The 16173-nt window shown below is 39.0% G+C and overlaps 1 protein-coding gene across 3 annotated transcripts in view; it reads left to right on the forward strand.

The window, feature by feature from the left end:
• Positions 1–13173, forward strand: part of LOC100372527 (GTPase-activating Rap/Ran-GAP domain-like protein 3) — a 180958-nt gene extending 167785 nt beyond the window's left edge. For all 3 annotated transcript variants that reach the window (XM_085492476.1, XM_006818718.3, XM_085492477.1), the window contains exons 16-27: positions 691–765; positions 987–1050; positions 1396–1443; positions 1567–1665; positions 2373–2486; positions 3049–3212; positions 4524–4676; positions 4879–4945; positions 6072–6152; positions 6366–6484; positions 9050–9155; positions 9772–13173. In XM_085492476.1, the coding sequence (XP_085348602.1) occupies positions 691–765; positions 987–1050; positions 1396–1443; positions 1567–1665; positions 2373–2486; positions 3049–3212; positions 4524–4676; positions 4879–4945; positions 6072–6152; positions 6366–6484; positions 9050–9155; positions 9772–10556 (1875 nt within the window). In that variant the 3' untranslated portion in view covers positions 10557–13173. The remainder of the gene's footprint in view (positions 1–690; positions 766–986; positions 1051–1395; positions 1444–1566; positions 1666–2372; positions 2487–3048; positions 3213–4523; positions 4677–4878; positions 4946–6071; positions 6153–6365; positions 6485–9049; positions 9156–9771) is intronic.
• The last annotated feature ends 3000 nt before the right edge of the window (positions 13174–16173 follow it).

Here is a 16173-nt window from a genome sequence, read left to right on the forward strand (position 1 = left end):
ATATTTTTTAAGATCGAAGTCTACTCATAAATGAAAATACCAAGAATTTATTCATTTTGCAATAAATTGTGTTGACAATATAAGGATATTGACTTAAAAAGTTGTGGATCGCCAGGCTTATTTTCGAGAAAATAATAGTTGTATTTTAGTTGATAGTTGTCATTTTAGCACTATTATTATAACGCTTTTATCCTAGGTTCATATGAGATATTATGCTATTAATTATTTTAAAAATCTGGATTTTAAAAGTTTTCTTTAACATTGTGTTCTATGGAAGTGTTACAAAAAAATGGAGATTTTTGAAAAATGTTTCAGAAACAACTTTACTGTAACACAAACAATACAACTATTTACTAACTAAACTATAAAACTATAACTATTAAAGCTGCATGATTATAGATAATAAACCAATAAATATGGTCATGCGAATTATGACCAACTTTCTAAAATTATGAGTAAGATTTTACTTTAACTCACGGTTCGAACGCACAATGAACGCCAAAACAGCCATTCAGTCGACCATCATACTTGACCATAATATTTGGAAGTGCTGTCACGGTAATTTCAATATTCAGTTGACGAGAATTCGGTCACTATAATGATGATGGACAGAATTTGACAACACTCTAGATCTTTGACTTATTTATTATTATCCTAAGTGGGTTAATTACGATTCGCTTATTTCCTTAGATGTTGAAACTACAGACTATTGTGAAAGGAGACGCTCCTACAAGTCTTGCCACCACAAGTCTGTTCAGACGCGAGGTAAGCAAGCTGAGACTGTGATTAAAATACAATCATGATATTGCGTCATTGGCGTTTGCATCACGTGTAGCCTGTTCACTCAAAGACGATGATAGTAATAACCGCTACGCATAAACACATGCACCCCATCAGTCTTCAATTGGAAACAGAATTCAAGATAATAAAATTGGTTTGCCAGAGTAGACTGGTTATTTATTGAATTTTCCTTCATCTTCCTGTAGCCATGGGAACCACACTGCATTACCTCTGATTTTCCTCATCACATTGTTTGCGGCGACACATGGGGTGAGTGTAACATCGTTATTTATTCGTACTTTGAGCGGAGATTTAGCTACTATCTGCTCTGGGGTATTACTCAGCGACGCCACCTTTCATTATCCATTCCCGAGTATACAAGTTATTATCCGTACAGTAATTATACCCATCAACTCAGCGAATACCCCGGTTTACGTATTTACAGCAACAAGACAATTTATAACTGTCAGAACCGAACAGTGACAAATTATGACATCGTGGATTTTGTTTTATAAAACACGCCATAGCATGCGGTGGCCGCGTGGCTACAAATTCAGTTAGTTTACCTGGCAGTGGATTTACCCTCTTTATTATTATAATGTTTAATGCATTCAGGCGACAGACTAGTGGTCGGTACTGACGTCGGTGTTTACATCTTAGAAGGTATGTAATTAGTTTAGTTTAACTCGAGTAGAAAGAAAAGTGCCCATGTGTACCTTCTTAATAGTCCGCGTTCTCAATAAATACATATTAATAACATATCAACGATTATGTTTATGTTCTCAGAGGGAATCAGTGCCCGTCTCATCTTTGACAAGTCCGTGCATGTAAAACAGCTGAGCGTGGTCGAGGCGCATGGATTGGTGCTATTCAGAGCAGATAAAGGTAACAGTACGCGTTACCCTCTGAGCTTAGTCAAGTTTTCGTGACAGTATTTCTGCTTTACATTTTATCGTTATTAATGTTTCTATATGGTATGCTTCAACGTCGAGTTTGCAAAATGCAAAATAATGTTCGATCCATGTGAGTAGTGCCGGGTTTGCAGTACGTACATGAAATACCAAACGCACGTGCATTTGTCTGGTCAAATATTGTTTCAAACGAATACTAGTATATTGTGTGCACTAACACTAACTATTTAGTTAAACGTAGCAATTGTAGTACTACTTGGCATGCCGTACCTCAGTCGAGTGTGTCGAGAAATGCAAGTGCACACCATCGAAAGAGGGAGCGATTCTGACACGTCAAAATAACGAAGATGGTGTATGTAAATTCGTTCGGATAAACAACTACTTTTGGTTGTGTAGTCGTTCGTAATTTGCAAATGTAGTAGTCTTATTGTTGGATCGCCGCAGATGACAACAATATGGAGGCTATAAACAGCCTTTCTTTCATCCATCCGTCGATTGAGGGCGCGATTCATAGGAAAAATACTATTTCGAACACAATGTGCACCCACATCACCTTTTAATTTCTGTTTTCCCGTTAAGACATCTCCGTTTTGTTCTGTAAACTATATTTTTTTAAATTTATTTTGCGTGTGGTTTCCCTGACAGTAAAGATTGGCATGTTGTTATTGATTATGTTTGCAGGCAAAGATTGTAAAGTGTACGTGTTCAGACTGTCAGATTTTGAGGGAGAACAAAATGAATATGTATTACGAACAAAAACTGACTGTAAAGATCATAAACTAGAACGAACACGAGGTGAGCACGTGATTATGTTATTCAAAGTATTTCCGGCCTCATCTACGATGTTAATTGCCCCTTTCACGTGATATGAGAATTAGTGTTGTTCACACGTACGTCGGAAAAGTTACTATGATTTGACCTACGCCTCACACGGCATCTGTACAGCAATAAATTGATTGTTATCTGAACACGGCAGTACAAGTTAGAATAGGTTAGACAGTATTAAAGGCGTCTTGTCGGGTGGGAATGGTGTAACATTCGGCTCCGTGCCTGTCAGTTGGTTTATGAGAACAAAGCGAAGCGTGTCTGTGACGTCAAAATGACGTAGATGAGTGTGAGCAAAGTCGGTCAAATGATAAAGTCGTGTAATAGTTCTTGATTTAGAATAAATCTGAAAAATAACGTTTAGTGTTGACAGACGAGCACAGATTAAAACAAATTGAATATACACTGTTGTGAATAGCGTTACCTTGCACTCATTACGTCACGTTAACCCTTCGCCGCTAGAGGGCTCGACTTCAAGACACGGTGTATTTAGTGTAGAATTTCTTACTATTACTGTACATGTAATCGACAGGATGTCATCTATATTCGCTGAGTAGACCGGGCGGGAGCCACCTACGCATGTGCGTTGCTATCGGTAAAAAGTTACTCCTGATGACATGGAAACACAGTGCTGCGTGGACAGCTTGGTGCACGGCGGCAGACACGGACACTATCGAGGGGTTCCAATACGTACGGGTAAGGTTTTTTTTTTCGTGGGAAGTTGTCTTCCTTGCGTTTCAGTTTAAAACAAATGTGAAACTATCACGGGTGTTCAATATGGTTAGTATTGCATTATTGAAATGTATTTAACGAGGTAACATTGTAAGCAGATCAAATTTTGTGTGGAAAAGTGTTCAAAATCGGATCTTCCCGAAAATGCCATATCGCTCTGTGGGCGTCATTTAGCTGAATGTAATGACACAAGCAGACTGACTGCGCGCCAAAATAAAAGTGGCAGATTTGTGTTGGTTGGCTAGTGTCTATGCGTGTGTTGTTTTGGTTTTACCGACAATTCAGACCTTAGCGTACGCCTTTCAGTGCACGGGGGAAATGGTATTTAAAAGGTCATATTAGAAAGGTCTTACTTGTATTTTGATGTAAAGACATTTTTGTATGACATTTACAAATAACACGTTACAGTAGAAGATAAATTAAGTTACTGCAACTCGATCGCCTGCGTCGAACTAGGGTTTGCTATTGTCACGTGATGAAGGCTGTCAGCCAATCACGAACATTGGCGGCTGAGCTGGCATGTAGAATCAATATATACTATGACAAAAAGCACATTAAAAAAACAAAAAAAATGGAAATAATTTATTACTCTGGCTGTGTGTGTTTGTTCCGTGGAAAGATTGAAGGGGGTAAGTTGTAGAGGTTACTTGACTCTATAACATTTCTTAATAGACGACGAAATAAACAGCAACACGGGATCCTCCCCGTGAAGATGATTTATTATATACTGTATAAACCCACTTCATTCTGGCGTCTTGCATTTCCTCCCGTCTACGATTCCAGTAAATTTATCATTCCTACTTATTTCACCAGAATGGGTGTGTATAATATTTAATCTGCTCGAGGAGGCCACGTGCTGATTTAGCCTGGCTTCCCTATCAATTCTTCGGCCCTCTCTATAGAGGGGAGTGGATCAGTGAAATTAGGGTTAACCATGCTAGTGCTGATTTAGCTTTGTCTTATAAGAGACTCATTCTAGAGTTGCATCATATACCGGCGAAGCACGCAGTAATGATGTATATTGGCGTGTGCAATGCCGCTGAAATAGAAAACTCTGTTCGGTTGATCTGAGTCACGGTGGTCGTTCGTCGTTTAAAATGAGGACAATTATTGACGGGTGACCACAGGTTAACACCAATTCAACACTGAATATTAGCGTCACGGTGAAGCCTCGGCGCTAGGACTGCTGGGAGCGCGATATATAGTAACCACACATAGCTTACTGGCGCGTTTATTGTTTGAAGATTTAGTAACGCTGTCATTTTCTTGTTTTAGGAACTGTATGCAGGGGACGTGCCAATCTTAATGACACTTATTGATGGCGGGAAAGGCGACAACCAAATATGTGTCGGCTACCGGCACCAGTTTGACCTAATCAACGAAAAGAACGGCGACACGTTCCGTCTGCACCAAGTCGAGACTAGTAAGGTATTGTTTTGACAAGAACTGGCGAGAGTTTTAGTTTTGGTTTTTGTTGGCGATAGAGTAAAAACACAAGCGATAACCATATAGCGACTGTCGGGGAGAGGGGCATGTTTCTCGGTCCCTTTCAGTGTGGTGCTCCCTTGCAGTAAACAAGTTTAGTTCATCTTTTCTATAACATATTAATAATATTTCTTCTAAAATTCAGGTTAATTTGGTTACGGCATTGGATATTTATGAAGACGACGAGGCCGAGTTATTACTATGTTATAGCCGTAAGTTTTCACAGTACTCGTATATACAATGTCGCAAACAACCTGGTGCATGGTCGGCGCAAATACTAGTAGTTTCAGAAACCGAGATTACATATATCGTTCTTTCCACTTTATCAATTTAAGTGTGTTTACCGAATCACTTTGGCGATTGGCTCAAGCGTCATGTCTACATACAGCAACCACGTGACCATTTGCAATGACTACGCTGTTTATCTGTCGGATTTCAATAATTTGTCTTCACATTGTCCGAACGGCAGATGCCACGCACCCCTCAGGCTTGGCGATTTAATGTTACTGTGATGAACGCTGATAGTGCTGCTATTGATTATCGTCGGATATCGATCTGAATCGAGAGCCTAGTAATTGATTTCCTATCAGTCATCATCATCAATCTTATATTGATCAACATCAGTCTTATTGGCCGCCGCACTTGTTTACAATCTGTGCGGGTGCGCGTGCGCAGTGACTGCTGGTTGACAAGAGCCTGACGTTGAAATTCGAAGATAAATTAACAGCGTTGTTCACTGTTGTTGTTGTTATTAAAGCGGGAGGGTCGGCACGAGAATTGAGTCCCAAGCGACGATAACAACATACGCTAAAAACGCAAGGAATCATGGGAAGAAGATTGTTTGCAAACAGTGACACGCTATGGCCATGCGCAGGTGACGACTCCCCCGCTTTAAATATACATGTGTATGTTACTGTTAATAAGACAACATATGGGCAATGTTATCGCAGCAGATCGCTAGTCTTTATTGATCAGCGATTACAATATATACATATGACGTCACAGTGCATTTAGGGAATAATTTAATACACATGTATGCCAAAACAAAACTAGACTTGATTCTGGTCGGCGCGTGCGTCAATTCCATAGGCGGCCATTGCAAACATGTTTTTATTTGAAAACGTGCCAGCCGTTGGTAGCGCAATAACTGGTTAGCGCATACACAGATCGACTGTCTTGAAATATCGCATCGTTTTTTTCAAGAAACTTTGAAACAAGGAACAGATCTATTTTGTTTACTATACATACATGATTAGGACACGTTAACACAGATTTGTGTGTGGTTATTCCTTCGTGACCTTTCAAATAAAATATTTGTCCTGTCCGTCTTTCCTATAGACGTTTCTCAGTTTAAGAAGTTGACTGGAGACCAATCATCAGACTTTGATATCCATTGGAACTCGCCACCTACGGCTGTCGGTAAGTTTTCCATCACACATAAAGCAAATGAGACAGGTTGTGTCGGGATCACTGTCTTTCTGTAACCACGATAGCACGTCACTGGAGTACAATGCAATACTCACTGTGTCCAAAATGACACACATCACAATTCAATTCACTCTTGAACGAAGTTACTGCGTTATCATAAAATTTTGCTGAATAATGTTTGTGGTCATCTGTGTTCCCTTCCAGTCTGTGCATTCCCGTACATACTGGCGTTCACACCTGATACTATTGAGATACGTCTGGTTGTCAATGGCAACCTGGTAAATGAAATGACGATGCCGAGACTCAGCCTCATCACGTCAAAGGTTCGTTTCACCATTATTTGTTTTATATTTATAATATATATGGACGTACAACCCTACATGGGGTATTGAATAGAATTGAAGAGAAAAACATTAATTGACATGGGCGCGACGCCGATAATTGTTTTCAGTCATATTTCGTGTGAAAACAAAACATGGCGCGTATCACGTATCCAGGCCTGTGGCTAACCACGCGAACGCGCGTCACTACAGTGGGCCAGCAGTGATCTTGCGCTCGCAAGGTTGGGGCTAACTGCGTCCTCGTCGATGAATAGCTGAGAATAGCTGAAATCTGTCGGTGCGGTCGCAATTCACGTGAATCAGGCTCGTTGTTTTAAAGAAGTCACTCAAAGCTGTGATGTGTTTTTCATTCATTCATTCATTCAGTAACTCTTTACCACAATAATCATATGTGATACACTTATACGAGGCGCGGAATGTAAATTTATTATTTTGTGTATACTAGAAGAAAACGTACTAATAATTCAAAATTACGTACGTATTGGAGGCCGTGGCGTGTGTGTTTTAAAATGATGTGTGCATTTAAAAAAAAAAAACGGCGTGACTGTGCGTTTAATGGTATGTGCTTTAAAAATCATGTGTGTATATTAAATGGCGTGGGTGTTTTAAAAAACGTGTGTTTTAAAAATAACGTGTGAATTAAAAATGATGTGTGTCTTAAAACGGCGTGTGTGTTTTACAATTATGTGTATTTAAAAAAAACGTGTGTGTTTAAAAGGACATGTGTATTTTAAAAATATTGTGTGTTTAAAAACATAACGTGTGTGTAAGAACGATGCGTGTGTTTAAAAACGACGTGTGTGTTTTTAAAAATGGCGTGTGTTAAAAAACGACGTGCGTGTTAAAAAAATGACGTGTGTTTTTAAAAATGGCGTGTGTTTAAAAATGACGTGCGTGTTTAAAAATGACGTGTGTGTTTAAAAATGACGTGTGTGTTTTTAAAAATGACGTGTGTGTTAAAAACGACGCGTGTGTTAAAAAATGACGTGTGTGTTTTTAAAAATGGCGTGTGTGAGGTCGAATGAAAATTTCGTGTGTGTAAAAAGAAAAAAAAACGCGTGCATTAACTTATTTACGCCTGTGGGGGCGCTGTTTTGAATGATTTTTTTTTCGTGTGTGTGTGCAAAAAACGCGTGCGTTAACCTTTTTACGCCTGTGGGGGCGCTATTTGCGAGATTTATTTCATGTGTGTGTTTAAAAAAATCGCGTGCATTAACCTATTCACGCCTGTGGAGGCGTCGTCTCAAGTGGTAACCATTTTCGTTTGTGGATTTCTATAACGTCAATAAGGTACGTAAAAAGGAACTTGTCCAGCACGAACGTTTTATTCATTTTGCCCTATAAATTTACCGACACTGTGTATACCTCAGAGACCTGGTGATTTATTCGTGTGATTGGTTGCTGAAGACAATGCGTGGACGTCTGGTACAATGGGGCAGAACAAAGTACTCATACTGGTCTCACAGGCGCTCGGAACGTTTCTTGAATAATAAAAAATGACCTAAAGTAGGGTCGGCATAGTTAATCAGTCGCCGGTACATTCGCCTACCACTCATATGATAACACAAGGCAGGAAAGCGTTCACACCATGACACCGAAATTGTCCGAAAATAACACGATTTTCAAAATTGTATTTCGGTTCACTTTACACAACTCAAGCAATAGCATGGTATCGGTAGGACAAGTTCCTTTTTACGTACCTTATTGACGTTATGGAAATCCACAAACGAAAATGGCTACCACTTGAGACGACGCCTCCACAGGCGTGAATAGGTTAATGCACGAGATTTTTTTAACACACACATGAAATAAATCTCTCAAATAGCGCCCCCACAGGCGTAAAAAGGTTAACGTACACGTGTTTTTTTGCACACACACACGAAAAGAAAATCAATCAAAACAGCGCCCCCAAAGGCGTAAATAAGTTAATGCACGCGTTTTTTTCTTTTTACACACGAAATTTTCATTCGATCTCACACACGCCATTTTTAAAAACACGCACGTCATTTTTTAACACACACGTCGTTTTTAACACACACGTCATTTTTAAACACACACGTCATTTTTAAACACACACACGTCGTTTTTAAACACACGTCATTTTTAAAAACACACACGTCGTTTTTAAACACACGCATCGTTTTTACACACACATTATTTTTAAAATACACATGGCCTTTTAAACACACACATTTTTTTTAAATACACATAATTGTAAACACACACGTCATTTTAAGACACACATCATTTTTAATTCACACGTCATTTTTAAAACACACGTTTTTTAAAACACCCACGCCATTTAATATACACACATGATTTTTTTAAAGCACATACCATTAAACGCACAGTCACGCCGTTTTTTTAAAATGCACACATCATTTTAAAACACACACACCACGGCCTCCAATACGTACGTAATTTTGAATTATTAGTACGTTTTCTTCTAGTATACACAAAATAATAAATTTACATTCCGCGCCTCGTACACTTACAATACAGCATTTTCACCGTAACCTTGTATTCGTGTCGTATTTCTATTCTCAGTCTGACTTATACTTTACAACGTGTGCTGGCGAGACTGGGAACTCAAGTGGAAAGGAGAATGGTCAAAGCCGTCCACTCAGTCCCCTTGGTTCGCCTACGTCATCGGGTGAGTTTACTGCTCTAACTCGCTTCGCGTTATCAAAATTGGTAGCGTGCGCGAGTTCGTACCGAGCAGAGTAATCAAGCAGTTCGTATACCATGGTAGTGCATGATGTGCCCAGTGTGCAACACATACGTGGGATATTATTAGAGAGGAGGCAAGGGGGTAGCTGGTACAGTTTTACGGGAAATAAAAAGGGCTTTTTACAATTTACCAGGGAAAAAAAGACGTTTTTACAGTTTACAGTGAAAATTGAATTTTGCAGTGAAATGTGTCATCTAGTCGTTTTACAGTTTCGAAAATGTAATTTCCCTGGATTGTTCTTTACGACTTTTTTTATTTTGGATGTAAATTCTTGTACGTACCGAGAAAAATGACACATTTTTACAGTGTACGAAAAAAATATTTGATTGATTACGTTGTACGTCTAGCCTGTGATTACAGAATTACGGAATTTATTTTTTCAATTTACGTTGTACGAACAAAAAAAATATTGCAATTACGTTGAACGAAAATAATCCCCTTATTAGAATATGCATGAATTTGAAATATCTCTATAGCAGTTACACACCCGGGTCTATTGCCTTTTTCAAATGTCCATGTTTTATCGTTCCTCTTTCAGGGCCTCCCAGTCCACAGGCAATACAAGTGTTCAAGATTCCTCTTAACTGTTTGGTTGGTCAGATGACAGAACGTCCGATACCAGCGCCTTCCAAACCACAACCACCAAACATCATTACCCCTATTGTGAATATCCCAGATAACGGAGTGCGTAGGTACGTACAGATGGACGAGAGGATGACGTCACCGCGCCTAGGAAGGCATCCACCGCTCGAACGAGGAAAACGGATTCATTATCGCGGTGCCAACGATCCTCTGACAATCAATGACGCACGTGCAGAATTGTTTGGAACAGCGCCACCTCGCTCCAAGACGAACTCACCACCACCAGTGTGGATGGAGCGCGACTCTCGCTCTGATTTATTCACATCGGCAAAAACAAGGAGTAGCTATGATACATTATTGGACCCAGTGGATCCACGAGCAGAACTGTTTGGTTCGAACGTTGGGTCACGGCAGAATTCCACCCAGTCGGAACCGGATCATCACAACACAGGTTTCCGATTCGGGCACCGAAATAGAGTTCCCGAGCGAACCGGATCGACAAATTCTGAACCGGATGCCCGAACTGAACTTCTTAGAAAATCACCCGCCAAAGGATTGATGGGGAGGGTAGGATCTACTCCCGCCGACTTGTGTAATCCACGCTCTGAATTGTTGGGTCTACATTCTTCCTCAACTTCAGAACGGGCGAGTTCGGCGAGCCACTCCATGTCCAGTTTAAGTTCCTCGCCGTTCAGACTATCTTCATCTGTCGATGACGAGGAGGACATCGACTTGAAATGATAACGCTTGTGCAATCATGGAAATGGACATTTACTGCTGATCATGAAATAAATACACAGGAGATGTGCGAAATGTACACGGGTCGCAGAAAGATCGCTAGAAAATGAGACTGACGTCACCGGGAATGCATATTTATTATTATTTATTATAACGAACGGCGTACAACATGGTATTGTTAATGTACGCAGTATCGAGTGACAAGATAATGGTAACGTTGATTGACCTGTCTGACAGAACAGTCTGGCTCGCTTAATCCAGTACGCTCGAGTTAGTTACAATGGCGTCTAACACTTGTACAATATATGATATACAATATATGTTGGCCAATCACAACACATCTAACATACGAGATTCATACTTTTTGTTCATCTATTGACTTTTAACCATTCCTGAATACCCTTATAATGTTGGTTTGCGTCATATTTAGAATTAAGCATCTATCTGACAGCCATTATAACTGCGAAAATGGCCGTACGATGCTGCTGGGCTCATGCATGTGTACACAACGTATTTATGGTATTTCATATTGACGTTTACAACTTTAAATATTCACATTTTAAAACAGTGTGTAATTTTAGTATGTTAATTGTATATATAATCTATTTAACGAATAGCAGACGAATTTTAAATTATATTATGCCCAATCGTGTATCTAGACTGAGAGGAATCACGTCAAATCACAACTGTCATGGCAACAGCGACGATAATAATTATCACATCTTCTAAATTGGTAGAGAGCAAAATGCCATGCATAACACGGAAATAAACATATCGAAATTGAAACAATATACCAAATTATATAAGTTGTTTGTCATGCGCTACGTACATTGCAAAGTCACAATGACGTCACGTCGGATTGCATTTCTGTACTATTGTATGACTGATTCATGCTCCAATATATACATGACTACGATGTGAAATTTATTCTCTGAAATAATCTTTTTAGTTTTACATGAGGCTAAGGTACTTGAAATGTGTTTAAAAATAGGTCGGTCATGTGATGTCACATCTATGTGACCGTGTCCTGTAGATGTGGATGTCATGCCTCAGAATAATCATCGAAGAGTTCTGTGGATATCACATCTTAGTGGGCCTGTCATGTTGATGTCCCCTCTCTTATCTGCAGTTTCTTGTGGATGGCTTATCCCAGTGGCCGTGTCCTGTGGATATAACATCTCAATGGACGCGTCTTCTTGATGTCACGTGTCAGTTGGCGTGTCATATGGCTGTCACATCTCAATGGACGCGTCGTCTTGATGTCACGTGTCAGTTGGCGTGTCATATGGCTGTCACATCTCAATGGACGCGTCGTCTTGATGTCACGTGTCAAATTGGTGTCGCATCTCAGTGGATGTGTCCTGTGTATGTCACGTAGCAGTTGGCGTGTCATATGGGTGTCACATCTCAGTGGACGTGTCTTGTGGATGTCACGTAACAGTTGGCGTGTCATATGAGTGTCACATCTCAGTGGATGTGTCCTGGGGATGCCACGTACGAGTTGACGTGTCATATGGGTGTCACATCTCAGTGGATGTGTCCTGTGGATGCCATGTAACAGTTGGCGTGCCATATGGGTGTCACATCTCAGTGGATGTGTCCCGTGGATGTCACGTAACAGTTGGCGTGTCATATGGGTGTCACATCTCAGTTGATGTGTCCTGCGGATGTCACGTAGCAGTTGGCGTGTCATATGGGTGTCACATCTCAGTGGATGTGTCCTGTGGATGTCACGTAACAGTTGGCGTGTCAAATGGGTGTCACATCTCAGTGGAAGTGTCCAGTGGATGTCACGTAACAGTTGGCGTGTCATATGTGTGTCACATCTCAGTGTATCTTGTAGATGTCAAATCTCGGCGACCATGACCTCTGGATATCTCATCTCGGTAGGTGTGTCTTGTGGATGTCACATCTTAATTGGCGTGTAATGTACATGTTACATCTCAGTATCTACAGAATTTGGCTCATTTCGGAAGTTTTAAATCGAGATATATTTATAAGATGGTAATATTGGCTGGGTATCAATAAAATGACACTAAATGTAAGCATAAAATCTATATTTTCTGTGTGTGTGTGGAATATGCTTGGGACTATGGGTGTTCAGTGGTTTTCACTGTTACAAACAAGTTGAATAATTATTTGTAAATATTTGCTAGTTTCTCACTAATTCTTCAATCTGTAACAATATTTTCTGTATGATATTTTTATTAATGTAAGTGTCTCTTTTTGGGATGTTAAACATTTTCACCCTGTCAGAGCGTCCTCTACGGCTCGTTCAAGAGAACAGAAAGCAGTTAGACTTGTACATAGATATATTATTGAAGTAGAACTTTCAGTAGATGACGTCATGGACATGAATTGCTTATTAAACTGGTTTATATGTTGGGAGGGATAATTATCGTAAATATTGGGGTGAGAAGAAACAGCGTTTTGCGAATGGAAAGGGTCTGAAAATACTTGAAATCGTTTTGTACGTCAAGATAAAAACAAAGGTATCTACGACTTTTCCCGCTTAAGACGCTCTTGTATAAACTATATATTTGTATTGATAATAATTGTTATGTTCTCTTGTCTGCCTCCCAAGGTGAAATAAATGTGCCTTTTATTGTTACGACTCTAATATTTGAATTCAGTGTAAGGTCCCGTTCTTTCGGTATGTCTGCGTTTGTTTTGTATTCGATGTTACTCCATAGCGATGTATTCAAAGCATGTCAATTTCATTGTTTCAATGAAATTCGTTCACGCGGTGCGACGATCTATCCTAGTGAAACTTGACATAGAACTTGATATAGGGGCAACTAAGCCTCCAAACGTGTGAACGTATTTATACTCACGTATTGACAAAATACATACGCTTATTTACACCAAAGTACAATGTTTGCAACCTATGTATTTACCAAATAAAGACCAACATTTTTTTTGTCAACTCAGTACGCATGCGTGTATATTGAATTCGGTCTACACGGGGGCAATTTGTTGCTATATTCGGCGTATTATTTTAAAAGCACTAGCAAGCATATCTGTTAATGGAAATATAAGCAACATAAAACTTGACCCAGGAGTTTGTAGTCTGAAAAATATATTGACCATGATCTACTTCAATTTAGAATGGCCTGCAATAACTGTGTTGCTTTTAAATTTAAAGCGGGAAATTAAAATTAAAGCGTCACCTGCGCACACACGGGAATTGAGTCCCAACCGACGATAACAACACACTCTAAAACGTAAACTGTTATAATAAAGTAGTGATTGGTACACGTAATTCCATACGCAAATTTGAAGAACTCAACGGCATATTGATAACAGCTATTCTCATCAATACGTTTTCGAGCGCAGTCTTCCGAACTGACGCTCGTGCCGACCAGAAATAGATCATTGTTTTCACGTCTTTTCATTCCTACAGCTAGGCCAAAGTCATAGAAACACAATTACGGTGTCTTATATTTTCGCTACATTATTATTAATAAAATCTTTTTAATTCATTTTGGTACACGAAAGTATATACATTATTTAGGAGGAAAACAATTTTTCAACTCGTCTGTGAAAACAATTGAGATTTTTTCAGCCATTTAGGAAGGGTACAAAATTGGCCAAAAGTTGATTTTTGTACTGTAATTTCTGAAATTCTGTTCTGAAAGTTTGTAAATGCCTTGCAACGAATAGTCGTTGGTTTATAACAATTTATTGTCAGGAATTTACTTAATGGAAACAAATATTACAAGCGAATTCCTCGTGTTTCCAATGTTGTGAAATGTTGCGTCGCCCATTTGAATTTTGACTGAAAAATCGAACTAGAAACAGATCTTAAGTAAGATTTGCAAAACATTTGCAAACGAAAAACTACTATATTAAAAACATGTGCTACCCTATATTATGTCCATTTAATAATTGTTGTATCTCAAATTCTTACTTATTATGACTTCCTGGTTTCATTTAAATTACCATATACACATAAACTGCCACATATACATAAATTACTACATACACATGTAATATTTCTCTCTCTCTCAAAGTTAAAGTTCCGTCAAAGTTAAAGAGCTTATTTTCATCTTAACCCAATCATAATTATCCAATCATAATTCGTTTCTCAGTTACAAAAATAAGTTTTATTATGAAAAAAACTTTGATTCCTCTAATTTATATATATATATATCCCGCCCACATATGATGTGATTTGCTTTATTTGAGGTAATTTGAGGCAGACTTTCGTCAAATTGTATGACTCATTTCGCAACCTGCACGAAAATTGCTCACTTGTTGTGTATTGTGCATTGCAACTTCTCTGGAGGCTTTTCATGTACTTTGTATTGTCCTTGGGTTACGACATATTAGTAGTATACGAAATATGGTATATGGTCTTCTTTTGCTGGCAAGGACCCAATTTGTGTTGTAAAATGTGCAGAATGATATTTTTCCCCAAAACCACGTGGGAGTTGATATGAGAGAGTTGGCGATTTTAACAACAAATAGTATGACATGTTTATAATAAATGCCTGAATAATAATGGACATATGTCATGTGACCTAATCAATCATGCTTGCACAATTCCCAGAGACACGTAGTAAGATAAACAATCTGATATGAAAGTGCTAATACTTTTCACAATTTTAGTCTGGCATATGGCCGTATTAATTATGAATACAATAATAAATAAGTCGTGACATGACATAATACAGTTTGAGCCCGTCTGCAATGTCAATTCTGCCGAAGGTACCAACTAAAGATATTGAACGCTGGTCGGTTCGTTGTGATTGCATACGATTGCATGGTTCTTGCCTAAAAAAAGTAGTATAAAATGCTTCCTTTACCTACTCCATTTAACAGGACTAACATCAGCAGATATCGAATCAACATTTAATGATTTGCAATAATAAGCATAATTATTCATATAACATTGCTTACAGTGTATATCATCGATCAGAATATGATTCAAAGCTTTTGTGTTTCTTAGCAAGGCAATGTATGAATAAATTTCATCCACAAAGTCAACTTAGGATTGTTTTAATAACCAGAGATGATGAGTTCACGTTGTGAAAGCTGTCACGAATGTCATGTTTATGTTGTATGTCGTGATGGTGGTGTTTTGTGTTTGTCTTATGGGGATAGATAGGCAATGTTGTTTTTGGCGATAGATAATTGTTAAATATAGAGTGGCAATGATGTTTCTTTTAGTCAGTACTGGAGAAGCGGGCTTTGATAGAACCCGATCTGAACGTTCATATGCGACCAAATGTGGATGTCCGATATTGTAGGTACCACAGTAAGCCATTAAATAATATTGCATCATGGGAGTTTGTGATCTATTCTGGAGGACGTCGTTTCGCCGTAGCTGGCAGACTGTCAAGTATACCAATTTTCACGTGTCCACTAATCGCGCGTTTGCAAGTAACGTTAGAACAATGCACTGTGTATTGTCATACAAATTAATGTATTGTGATCTACGGAATGTGCATCATGAAGATAATTCTATTGGCTAATTCCGGCCTACTGCAGTTAACGAGTGGGGAAACTCGCCAGTGAATGACATTCCCGATGTTGGTTCTGAACTGGATGCGTCTTCTAATTTATGTTGCTGGCTACGGATGTGTACTGCGGTGCAAGGGAATCCACCCGGACCACT

This window comes from Saccoglossus kowalevskii, chromosome 17 (assembly GCF_978046115.1).
Source record: "Saccoglossus kowalevskii chromosome 17, keSacKowa6.1, whole genome shotgun sequence".
Taxonomy (NCBI): domain Eukaryota; kingdom Metazoa; phylum Hemichordata; class Enteropneusta; family Harrimaniidae; genus Saccoglossus; species Saccoglossus kowalevskii.